The sequence below is a fragment of the Bufo gargarizans genome, chromosome 6, assembly GCF_014858855.1.
Source record: "Bufo gargarizans isolate SCDJY-AF-19 chromosome 6, ASM1485885v1, whole genome shotgun sequence".
Taxonomy (NCBI): Eukaryota; Metazoa; Chordata; class Amphibia; order Anura; family Bufonidae; genus Bufo; species Bufo gargarizans.
Window position 1 is genome coordinate 60,215,677 of NC_058085.1, and position 13,253 is coordinate 60,228,929.

The 13,253-nt window shown below is 48.5% G+C and overlaps 1 protein-coding gene across 1 annotated transcript in view; it reads left to right on the forward strand.

Annotated features, from left to right (window-relative positions):
* The window catches only part of USP36 (ubiquitin specific peptidase 36), a 58,709-nt gene that overhangs the window by 23,810 nt on the left and 21,646 nt on the right, over positions 1–13,253 (forward strand). The window contains exons 8-14 of the mRNA XM_044297870.1: positions 1,053–1,135; positions 2,575–2,686; positions 2,781–2,921; positions 3,688–3,788; positions 4,063–4,201; positions 5,020–5,625; positions 8,168–8,298. Of these exons, the coding sequence (XP_044153805.1) occupies positions 1,053–1,135; positions 2,575–2,686; positions 2,781–2,921; positions 3,688–3,788; positions 4,063–4,201; positions 5,020–5,625; positions 8,168–8,298 (1,313 nt within the window). The remainder of the gene's footprint in view (positions 1–1,052; positions 1,136–2,574; positions 2,687–2,780; positions 2,922–3,687; positions 3,789–4,062; positions 4,202–5,019; positions 5,626–8,167; positions 8,299–13,253) is intronic.

Consider the following 13,253-nt stretch of genomic DNA (forward strand, 5'->3'; position numbering starts at 1 on the left):
TCACCCAACACTAATTATATTGTAATTTTTTTTATTTGTTTATAAAAAAATTTTTTTTTTAAACCTGATGGGTTAATTGGCGCTGTTCGGCGGATCGCACGCCCTGATATTAAGGCCAGGTGCCGGGCCTGTGATACCGCTGCCAGCACCCGCTGCCTACACTTGAATTAATCTGTTAATTACATTTATTGGTGGCGCAGTAGCCACAGCCCCTACCCTCCTCCGCAGTGCTATTGGTGGCAGCGGCACAGTGAGGAGGGAGGAAAACACTCCCTCCCTTCTCCACTGTGCTGCTGACGAGAACATGGCGCGCTCAGATACTAGGCTGCGCAGTTAAATAGTAAGACCCGGTATCATATTGGTCTGGGTCTAAAAGTATCTATTGGGTATCGATACCCAGTGCATCTCTAGTCAGGAAAGGTGACAGGTCCTCTTTAAGGGACTTGCCAACGCGACTCTTCAGGAGACACTGACTCAGCACAGATAATCTGCATGTGGATATGTTCATGAACCTATTCCCTGACTACAGTATAAGGCATTGTGGTGACAGGTGAGGGAAGGAAAACGGTTCCCTTTAAACTTTAAAAGTTTTTTTTGGGGGGGAATTAATAAAATTACTGAAAAAAACTAAAAATTACTGTATTATAAACAAATTCCCAAATAGCGTTGATAGTGTAAAATGGCTTGTTTTCTCTAGTGGGGGCAATTAACAGGAAATAAAATAGCCACTGCCCTATTACCGCACAGAATACCCATCCTAATCATACAGCTGGACGGGTTACTTTAAAGCAGTGAGCTAAAAGGCTCTCTCTGCTCTGCCTCAGCTCTTCTCACAAGGATGCTCAGCCCCCCATTGTTTACTGCTTGTGATGTCCAGACACTGGCATATATGACCACTGAAGCAAGTCCCTGGCTGTAGAGTTAGAAAACTGACCATTCCATTTAATCAGCCTACCCTCATGACACGCACATTCAGTTTGGCAGAACATGCTTGTTTTCTATTTTATGCTGCCTTTTTATTTTTTTAACCTATGATTTGGTTGTCTTGACAGCACTCGGCAAACATAATTCGCGCACTGGAGCAGTTTGTAAGATCAGATGTTTTAAGTGGAGAAAACGCCTACATGTGTGCAAAGTAAGAGTTCCATGTATATGTGTTTGTAAAGTATTGGCTGGAAGCTTTAGTTATATGCAATAATCTTGTCTGGCTGAACACTACCTCCACCACTTTACAATCGGGAGAAACAATCAATAGATGAAATAAGCAAAGCAGAATAAAAAGAAAATCAAATAGTAAATGAAAAGATATGCTTTACAGCAGCTACAGTGACCTTAGGAACTTGGAAAGTAGATATGATTTATTAACTCCAATGGGAGTGTCATTGTGCAGGGAGGGCGAGGTGGCGAGCTGTGTGAATGGTGGATCCTACAGCACTCTGCTATCTCCAACAGTCCCATAGAATGACTGGAGCAACGTCACACATGCACAACAGTTGCTCCCTTTGATCTGGGAGCCCTATTCTTGTGATCACTGGTGGCCCAGTGGTCAGACTCCCACTGATCAGATACTTATCTCCTGTCCTGTGGATAAGTGATTAAAGGGATTTTCCAATCTCAGACAATAGGGGCATATCGCTAGGTTTTCCCACCATTGTCTGTTATGACCCACATCTACACCGAGAACAGAGCGGGGAAGTTGGTGGCTGGAGGACCCTGTAGTAGTGAATGGGAGCACACCGCGCTTGAGTGGCCACTGCTCACATTCATTTCTATGGGGCCGACGGAAATAGCCAGCTATTTTCGGTAGCCACGTAGAAATGAATGGGGGGCGGCTGCGCATTGCCAGTGCGCCCTCTATAACTTTCGGGGATCCGTTCTCAGTATTGGTACAGGTCCCAGAGGTGGGACCTGCACTTATCAGACAATGGGGGCATATCCTAGTGATATGTCCCTGTTGTCTCAGATTGGAATACCAATTGTAAGTTCATATTGTGGGACCAACTCGTTTAAAGGGTTTGTCTTATCATGGACAATGGGAGCATATCACTAGGATATGCTCCCATTGTCTTATAGGTGCGGATCCCACCGCTTGGATCCGCGCCTATATCGAGAATAGGAGCCCCGCAAGTGAAGGAGGGTGCACTGCGCATGTGCAACCGCCCTCCATTCATTTTCTATGGGGCAACCAAAAATAGCAGGAGTGCTGGCTCGACTATTTCCGTCAGCACCATTGAAATGAATAGGAGCGGGGGCTCTGCATGCGCGGTACGCTCCCATTCACTTCTATGGGGAGCCAGCTTGGTGGTGGCCGGACCGGAGTCCTCCAGCCACCACCTTGCGGGGCTCCGTTCTCGATATAGGTGCTGGTCTCAGCGGTGGCACCCGCACCTATAAGACAATTGGGGCATATCCTAGCGATATTCCCCCATTGTCTATGATGAGACAACCCCTTTAAGCATCAGGTTGTATTCTGCCAATACATTATCTTCGACACTGAGTTGTGCAGTGATTGCCTGCTTACAGTTCCTCTTATTTATGGTTTATATCTGTTATTCTTTTACTCTTTTTTTCAAGATGTAAGAAAAAAGTTCCTGCCACCAAACGATTCAGTGTTCATCGAACCTCAAATGTTCTCACTCTGTCCCTGAAAAGATTTGCCAACTTCAGTGGCGGCAAAATAACAAAGGTGAGAAACTGAAATGTGTGCGTATTTTCCGATAGCGTAGGGTTCAGCTAATAATGGAGACCTTCTCACTAATCATTACCTGTTTCCCTTGTAGGATGTCGGATACCCGGAATTTTTAAATATCCGTCCATACATGTCCCAGACTAATGGAGACCCTGTCATGTACGCACTCTATGCTGTTCTTGTGCATTCTGGTTACAGTTGCCATGCTGGACACTACTATTGTTATGTAAAGGTTAGTATCGTCTGTCTGAGGGCAACCAACTAGTGTGCTTGCTGGCGGTTCTACCGAGGGGTTGTTGTAATGAAGATAACCTCCTTCTCTAACACTGTGCATGTGTATATAAATAAATGGGTCTAAAAGTTTGATCCATTTGATAAAATCTCTTAATGATCAGAGCTCTGTTGTAATATGAATGCCCTGCAGGCTTCCAGTCTGGTCTTACAAGTCACCCTTCCAGAAGGGTTCATTTGCATACGTTTTCTCAAGGAGCACTGTCTATAAGTCTCCTTACACTATCTGGATCCTGTTTTAGGGCTCTTTAATGGGATGGGCATTGACTTACATGGGTGCTATCTACAGGTGGCACTAGAGAGACCGTTTTCTTTCTTCTGGGTAGCGAGTTTGCATAACTTTTTCCAGGGAACATTGCCCATAAGGCTTCCTACATCAATTGGATCTGCTGGATTTTTTTTGCAACTTGTGCATCTTATTCATTTCCATGGGATCGCCGCTACTCAGCCAACCTGGATCGCGTGACCAGTAGCTGTCTCTTTAGTCTTTTCTGAAAATGCAAAATAGTTGAAAAATATATTTCCATCTATTTAATATCTTGAATCCATCCAAAGTGCTTCAGTACAAGCAGCAATACATGAAGCCTGATTAGAAATGATCGGCGCCGTATGTATTGGGTTCCAGTAAATTTGTTTAGACAAATGAGCTAATAAAATGCATTTATCAAAATTTGATAGCAGTAATGTTTTGACCATTTCTTCTGCAGGCTAGTAATGGACAGTGGTATCAGATGAACGACTCGCTTGTTCACGCCAGTAACATCAAGGTTGTGTTGAATCAGCAGGCTTATGTTCTCTTTTACTTGAGGTAGGTTTTTTCTTCATCGAAAAAATAAATAAAAAATTATAATAATAATTAAAGTGGTTTTCTGGGATATTGACGACCTCTCCTCAGTATCCTTGTTACTAGTTTATATTCTATCCACTGAATAGGGGTGGGTTAACTGTAAGATTGGGGTTTATCCAACTGGGACCCCCACAATTACAAGAATGGGAATCTCCTGTCCTCACCCTTCTCTTCTCAATGTCCGCTTCTCTCGCCTTCACATTTCCTTTGTTTCCATTTTCTCCTGTTTCTGCAGGGTTCCAGAGTCCAAGAAGAGTTTTGATGCTTCTGTCTGTAAAGTGTCACAAACGCAAATGCCTCGCCCCAGCTCTGTCCCTCCTACATTAAAGAAGACCCAGTCCAATGGCAGTCTGTACTCCCCTCTTATTGGGAAGGTGATTCCTTCAGAGATTATTTCTGTTGGTGGAGTTTTTTTTTATTTGCATTTATTTATTTTAGGCATGGTGTTCCCATAATGCCCCAGACGTGCAAATCTGGAGCGGATGCCACGCCAAATCTGCCTCCGATTGTTCTCAAAGGGAGGCCGCATGTAATCGCAGTTTATAGTCACAACCGCACTGAGAATGGACATGGCCTTTTTGGGAGTGGTGTCCAGACAGATGCTGCTGGAACCTGCACAGTTGTCCGCACGTCATTTAACAACATTCACTGGTGCTAAACTGTGAGCAGGTCGGCGGCATACAAACTGAAAAACTGCTGCAGAAACTACGGCGATTTCTTCTACAGAATACACGGCAAAATCCGCCGTGTGAACTAGCCCTAAGGCTGTAAAGGACATTTTAGGAGTGGCATTGATTGATGATTCGACCTGTGACTGGGTCTGACTTATTAGCCACAGTTCCAGCTAGAATACAGCAGGGGTAGGCAACCTCCGGCACTCCAGCTGTTCTGAATCTACAACTTCCAGCATGCATGCCTGCTCTGCTCTTTTCAGAACGCTCTCAGAAATGAATGGAGCATGCTGGGAATTGTAGTTTTACAACAGCTGGAGTGCCGAAGGTTGCTGAACCCTGGAATACAGCATCCTGACTGCACGGCAGAGCAGTTTCTGGGTTGCTAAGGCCCAGCAGCTACTGCAGTTGAGCTCTGTTATTGAGGCTCAGCACTATAGATACTGATGCAGAAGGTCAGGAATGGGTTTTACTGCATTGTCTTGTAACATTTTATGCACAGAAATCTTATCTGTTTCCAGAAACCCGAGGGGTTACATGAGAAGAAGCCACAAAAAGGGGAAGATATTGGGATCCCAGTCAGTCAGACACACATTTTACCATGCAGCAAGGACCATAATGGAGTTCACCGTACGCGGCCTCTTAGCGCAGGCCCTTCTCCTAAGCTCGGCTGTAAAACATCATATGCCCCTTGTCTTTTGGACGATCCGTTGAGTAGAATGAAAAAACCCCTTCATGCCAAGTTAAAGGCTTCTCATGCCGCATGCCCCCCTAATGAAGCGGTGATGCAAGATGATTCTAAGACAAACTGGGATAATGAGGCTCTGTCATCTTCCGTCGCCAAAGCCAGGAATGTTGAAACCCCGGAAAGTAGTGATAAGATAAAGCAAGAAGACATGGAAAACGGAAAGCAACAGGAATCTCGCATGAATGGTCAATCTTCAACGCAGAGCTCCCCGACATCTGGCAATATGACCTCTCCATGCTGCTCTCCAACAATGGAAGCCGAACAGCCTGGGACAAGCAGTAGTATGAAATCAAAGTCGCCCACGCTGGCTAGTGTATGCGAGGCTTTAACTACAATGTCGCCACCACCGGCCAAAAAACTAGCCCTCTCAGCTAAAAAGGTGAGTTTGTGAAGCAGATAGTCACTAAGAACTTACATGTTGTACAGTCACACATTAATGCCTAAATTTGCTGATTAATGAAGATGGACGTGGTGGCTGGGGCCAAAATTACAACCCACTGCCCTGTTTTAAATGTACGATCCTGATGTTCAGAGTGTTATCAGCGTGCACTACCACCTAATGAACTGAGTGCTGGTGGACACACCTGTTCAGACACTCTCCCCACAGCCAGGTCTCCACATAGTAATCCTCTATTCACTGCAGAGCAGCCAATTGAAATTGCTTCTCAGGGATGCCTGCAGGAAAATAAGGGACTATATTGTCAGCTGCCATAGGGAGAAGGAGACTGATTGTACCTAGAAACTGTACTAGCTGCACAGATTAGCAGTAGCACCAAAGGGGCATATAGCTGCATAAAATGATAAAAAGGTAGGAACTTCATAGTCACGGCTGCAGCATTTATGTGTCGCGTTAGTGATGTGGGAGGGAACACCACACCGACAACAGGAGGGAAGGGAAAAGGAACTAGGCCTCAAAGCTAGGGAAAGGGAAACGTACACCTTCTATAGAAACCCTAATCCTAGCCCTGACTCCTATCCGTATGAACAGACCTTGAGGGTAGTAATGTTCATACACTGGAACCTATGACCCTGACTTGCCCAGGAATAGTGTCAGGGCTTGATACTATCTGTTCCTTCCAATAAGGCATCATGCACACGACCGTTGTTTGGGTCCGCATCAGCGGCTTGGATGCGGACCAATTCACTTCAACGGGGCCGCAAAAGATGCGCACAGCACTCCATGTGCTGTCCGCATCCGTGGCTCCGTTCCGCGGCCCCGCTAAGAAAAAAATAACGTCCTATCCTTGTCCGCGCTTTGCGGACAAGAATAGGCATTTATATTGCCGGCTTCTGTTCCACAAATTGCAGAAGGCAACACGAGTGGCTTCGGTTTTTTGCGGACCTCAAAAAACGGCACGGACGTGTGCATGAGACCTAAGAAAGAACAGGCGTCTCCCTGAAGCCTAGAAGCAAAAGGGGACAGACTGAAAACAACAAAATATAAAAGCAAAGTGACACTTAACTTGTGAAGTAAATGGACGAGCAGGAACTCAGAAGAGGACCACACAACAGCGCTTCCAATACTAAACTGAAGCTATCAACCGCTTAGTATGATGGGTGAAGCCAGATTAAATAGGAGAGTAGGAATGACCACTAAGCTACACCTGAGACAAGAGGTGTGGTCATTACCAGCAACAATACCGAAACACGTGAAACCAAAAGAGGCTGTCAGATCACATCACGTGCAGTCAATCTCTTAGATCTTGTCACATTAGAGACCCTGACATTATGTGCCTAAAGGAGCTGCAGCAGCGATAGGCTCGTAATTACAGTGACACTACTTGATTTGCATTTATAAATGTTATCCTTTTTTTTTTTACAATAGCGCTGTAAATCCAGTAGCCTGATCCCACGGGCTGTTTCGGCATAAATGCTGGCTGTCGTCCGGACAGAGACCTTGTCCGAATGAAACCTGGCATTTATGTCAGTGGGGATCCCGCGGTACACGATCGTATCTGGCAACACTGGATACTGGGTAGCCTGATCCTCAGCTGGATTTTCAGTTGTTGCTGGTTATTTCCTGCATTGGTGCCTTATAATGTACGATGTAGGAAGCACACTTATAATATAGTGTCACATGAACTGCTGATGTCAGGAAACATCTCGCCTAAGGCAGTTGCATGATAAACCAGGAAGTAGGATTCAAACATGGGGATAAGAGAAAACTGCAAATGAGGTTAATAAAAAAAAAAAAATTATCCAAGGAGGAATGGGAGCTAGAGTAATTGATGAAAATTAAACCACTTTTTACTCTAAAGTATATGACACAAACACTTTAAGCACATATACATTATATAATTGTTACATTCTTGTTAAATAGTGACAAATATATTTAGGAAAATCTGTTGATCCCGGTCCTAGACATTTATGAATAAATTGACAACTGGGTCTTACTTGTTGGGGTGTGTTCCCTACACAGTCTTGCACTGTGGTTACAGTGGTCCACTGTGTAGGGACACAGCCCTCTGACAAGGGGAATGGTAACACCCGTTTGTCAATTTATTCATATATAATCAGGAAGAATAACAGAGGAACGGCAGAACACGGAGTCCTAAGAAAAGATGCTCCAGAACAATTTGATGGAGAATATGAGCATTTACTAAAGCAGACGTGTCAGGAGAGGTGACAGATCCTTTTTATGTCATGTTCTGTTTTTTGTTTTTTTTCCTAATCTTTTATTATCCCATAAACTATGTCTCTTGTTTTTGCTGTGCTCTACCATTTGAACCTGTCGGTATCCTTTCTCTCATCCTATATCCTTTTTACTCATCCCTGTACTCGCATATTTCATATTTATTTATGTGGCTTAAGTATATATAAAATCTCTATTTTTCCCCCTTCTTTTTCATTTGTTTTAATTTGCCTCAAACCTCCCTTTTTTCTTTACACCACCAAGATTTTATTTATGTCGATAACTACAGGGCAGCATGCCGCAGAAGGGAAGCAGAAATGACGCCCGCTCCCTTCCTCCCCACTCCATCACTGCTGGCTCCACTCATCCCATCTCTGTTTCCCCTGGTCCCACCACAATCAAGCTGCTACATACGCATCGGTAAGTGAAGCGGCCTCGTGTGGGAATAGATATCACAGAAAGGAGAAAGCCCACATCATGCTCATCACTTTCAAGATCACGCAGGTGCAGTCATACATGCATAACGCTGTTAATTTTTTACTTAGGATTCTTTGATATTAAAGAGGTTGTCTCACCATATTAACTTACCACGGCATAGGGGATAAGTATCTGATTGGTTGGAGGTCTGACCACTAGGACTCGCACCAATTAGTCCCACAGAGAATAAATTGAGTGCATCCTTGACTCGGGACCCAAAGCCCTCATTCTTGTGAATGGAAGGGGTCCCAGCAATCGGTCCCCCATCCTGTGGATCGAAGATAAATTAATATCGTGGCACAACCCCATTAACAAAATTTTAATAGTGCAGTAAGTTGGCTATTTCCTCAGATTTGCAGCATCTACATTTTTCTACTTAATGAGTCTAAGTTGCATATCTTAGTGATATGGGAAACCTCTGACACAACTGTCATTGGACATGGTGGAAATTCATAGGAATTACACAAATTGTCTGTACTGGAGCCCAAAATAATCCTGGATCTCTGAAGATTTAGGGAGCCAGTGGGATTAATAAAAATTAAAGTGAAGAGTATTTTTCTCGCCCAATTTCCTTGGGGGACACAGAAGACCTTGGGTATAGCTCATCTCCCTAGGAGGCGTGACACTAAGTGAAAACTGTTAAGCCCCTCCTCCACAGCTATACCCTCAGCCTGGAGAGAGAGACTGCCAGTTTTTGCTTAGTGTCCAAGGAGGCAAGACACTCCCTGCTACTGCAGGGCTGTTTTCTCCTTGTTTAAATTTTTTTCTTTCTTTTTTTTTTTCTTTTCTTTTTGTTCCAGATCATCAGGGACAACAGAGACGCACTTGACCTCTCTGTTTCTCCCGGGGTTGAGCTGCGCCAGTGCCGGTCACCCGCACTGCTGCCTCCCCCACAGAAGGCAAGGTGGATCAGGGCAGCCCAGCTCCCCTACATCCCGCCAGCGCAAGGGTCGCCCGCACACCAAGTCCCTCTTCCAGCGTCCTGCCACTACGGTGCCAGTAGCTGAAGGGGCGACCCTGCTGGAATGGACCGAGGGTGAAGACGGCTGTGGTAAGAGAGTGGCTTCTCCAGCCCTACGTCCCCCACCCCCCACCCAATGGTCTCCTGCGTGCCTGGCCCCCATACTGGGCCTCTGGACCCTTCTGTCACTACTGAACCTAGGCTGGCCCCTGGGGTGCTGCAGGGCGACATTCTACTCCCTGCTCCCTCTCCTCCCTTCCTGGCCTTCATGGGACATTGCAGCCCCCACGCTAGCTGCAGAATGCTGCAAATAGGCAGCCACATCGCCTCCCTTCACCTATCAGCGTCCCTCCTGGGAACGCTGTACTCTCATCTGCACAGGCACCCGGTCTCAGGGTCCCCCCATCCCCTTACCGATGCGCTGCTCTGGGCCGGGGGCCCGTTCCTGACGGCGGTGCGGTAAATTTTGCAGGCTTCCTGCTGGGCCGCACCTACGGCGCTCCTTCCCGGCCTGCTGGGCCGCACCTCCGGCGCTCCTTCGGCCCCCGACTGTTCTGGCCTGCGTGGTAGACTCGGTCGGCCGGGCGCCGCAAATTTTGGCCCAGGCTTCGGGCCTACTGGGCCGCATTCCGTCGCTCCACCCGGGCTCCCTGACTCTCCGGTCCGCGGGGTGGCCTCCGCGGCCGGTATGCACAGGCAGTCTACTCCGGTTTCCTGTGCGGCCCCGGTCAGCCGGGTGCCGCAAAAAATTTTAGGCCCCGGCTTCACGGCCTACTAGGCCGCAAACTTCCGGCCTCTGTTGGAGGGGGCGGGAACTTCTCCAGGCGCGAATTCTTCCCGCCTGGAGGTTCCCCGCCCCCAGGGGATCGGCGCCGCCTCCTCCCCCCTCCCCAGGTCGGATGTCTGTTAACCCTTCGGGTACCGGCGGCTCCCGATGGGCCCTGTTAACTACTTCTCTAAGATGCTGGGCACCGGTATGGTGGCCCCTCTTTCTGCCTCAGAGAGGCTGTTTTATTTAGAATTAAATAAAATGGATAACTAACGGATTTCTGGTGCGCGGCCATGTGCATGAGACGCTGCAGCCTTATCTCAGTAGTGCTGCTGTATGCATGCTCCTTCCATAAGCGGCATGGTGTCGCACTCCCCGGCTGGTGCATGTTTCCCTTCTTGGGATACTGCACTCTCTCGGGCTGCGGGCTTGCCTGGTGCATGACCCCCTGCTTAGGTGGAATACTGCAATCTCACCGAATACGGTGCTGGCCATGTGCACAAGAACGCTGCACTCACTGGATTCGCTGCAGGCCATGTGCACAACCCCCTTCCATAGGCGGAATGCTGCACTCACTGGATTCGTTGCCGGTCTTGTGCATGTCCGCCTTCCATAGATGGAATCTGCACTCTCACCAGATACGGTGCTGGTCTGGTGCACGACCCCCTCCCATAGGGGAACGCTGCATTTTCACTGGATTCGCTGCCGGCCATGTGCGTGATCCCCTTCCATAGGCGAAACGCTGCACACTCTGGATTTGATGCCGGCCATGTGCATGACCCCCTTCCATAGGCGGAATGCTGCACTCGCTGGATTCGCTGCCGGTCTTGTGCATGACCCCCTTCCATAGGCGGAATACTGCACTTCATCGGTTATGGTGCTGGGCATGTGCACGGCCTCCTTCCATAGGGAAAAGCTGCACTCACACTGGATTCGTTGCCGGCCAGAAAGCACTTTCCGTAGGCGAAATTCTGCACTCTCACTGGATTTGCTGCCGGCCATGTGCATAACCCCCTTCCATAGGCGGTATGCTGCATTCTCATTGGATTCGCCGCCGGCCTTGGGCATGCCTTCTTCCCTCAGGCGCCATGCATACACCCTCACTGACTGGAGTCGTTCTCTCGCCGGTAAGTTGCTGGCCGTGTGCATGACCCCCTTTCATGGTGGGGTGCTTGCTACTCACTGAATCCGCTGCCGGCCATATACATGTTCCCCCTTCCGTGGGCGGTGTACGGCGCTCTTACTGGATTCGCTGACGGCCATGGGCAGGTCTCCTTTCCTCAGGCAACATACACACACTCTCACTGGCTGTGTTTGTTCTCTCGCCAGTATGCTGCTGGCCAGGTGCATGACCCCCATCCATGGCGGGGTGCTCGCATTCTCCCTGGTTGCAATACTGGCCATGGGCAGGGCTCCCCCTTCTGGGCAGCATACTGCACTCTCACCAGATACGTTGCTGGCCTCTAAGATGGGTGGAGTACTTGCACTCCCATTGGATACGGTGCTGGCCTTGTGCGTGACCACCCCTCATTCCATGGGTGGAATTTTGTATGCTCACAGGACTCACAACTGTCCTTGTATATGCTGTGCTGGACCTGTACTTGTCCCCATTCATTGGCGGAGTAGTTGTACTCTCACGAAATTCGGTGTTTGGTGGATTATTGCACTCACTTAATGCTAGGATAACCCTGTGCATGTCCCCATTTCACTAGGTGGACGTCCTGCTGGATGCTGTGTGGCCATGTGCATGGCCCTCTTCTGGGCGGGATATGGTATGTCCTACTTCTCTGAAGTAGGTACTGGTCTTGGGCATCACCCCCTTGTGGGGCGGGCTTTGCACGCTTGCTGTCTGCAATTTTTGCCAAGTACATTTCCCTCTCTTCTGGGCGGACTGCTTGCGTTCCATCGCATGCCATACTAGTCTTGTGTATATCCCCCCCTTCCAGTTGCACTTTGCACTTCCGTGGATTCTGTGGGACTCTGTGGCTGGCCCTCTTCGCTGAGTGACTATTTTGCAGTGGGCGGACGCTCTTGTGCACTCTGTGCGTTGTTGGGCCGTGTATGCCTTCTCCCTCCGTAGGTGGGTTGGCTTTCTCACTGCTTACGGGGCTGCTTGTACGTATGCCTCCATTCTTCCTGCGACATACCGTTTTTCTCTTGGGATACGATGATTGCCGCCAGCCTGGCACTCTTCTCTGAAGAGATCTTTCTGTTCACCTGACCTGGTCGGGCTCTATTTGCTCTCTACTGCAGCGAGCTGGGTGGTATCCATTCTCTGTTCGGAGGGTATATTGTGTTTCCGTTGTGACGGTGTCCACCATGTTCGTTGGCCCTTCCGCCTGGGGAGTGTTCGTGGTTCCTAGATGCGTACTCATTAGTTCCCCTGTGGCATTGCTTCCCAGCGCAAGCGGTCACATGGTCGAGAGTGCTTTCTCCAGCGTCCCTCGAAGTCTACGTTGGCTCTGGCGGGATTGCGGTTCCCTCGCCTATTGCCATTCCTCTTCTTGGATGCGTTTTGGTATGAGTTCTTCCTGTTGCACTCTCCGTGCTTCAGTTTGTTTTGCTACCGGGTTCTAGCCGCTCTTTTCGAGCAGGTCGCCCAACTTCTCTTGGGTGCTCGATTACCCAGGTCCCAGGGACCTCCACTTTCGGTTCATTAGGGTATTCGCCTTCTGCGAATTGGTGAGCCGGACATCTCGGAGTAGCGGAGTTCTGCTTTTGAGCGGTCCTATGGCTTCCCTGTTGCCCACTCCTCCTTTCGGTTGGAGGGTGTCATCCGTCTTCTCTACTGTTTTTTCTCGACTGCTCTGTTTTGGCTTCCGCTGGGACAGTTTTACTCCGATGTGGCTTCTGCCCCGGCCAGGCTTCAGGGGCTGTTCCTTCGCTGCCCTCCCCTCTGGGGAGAACATGGTTGTTCATATGGATGGTTCCGGTGTTCCTTATGGCCTCATACTGTCTCCATTGTTCACACTGGCGGTACTAGCTGTGTGCCTGTTTCCCGGGTTGCTGCATTCTGTCCTCCCGCTGGGTGCAGATTATTTTTTCCATTCTGGGCAATGGTCCTGCTTGGACTTACCTTCTCGGTAACCTGGCGGGACTACTTCTTCTGTCAAGATTACCCTTCAAGTCCCCACACCGGGACTGTAGAACACCTTCCTGTGGTGTATA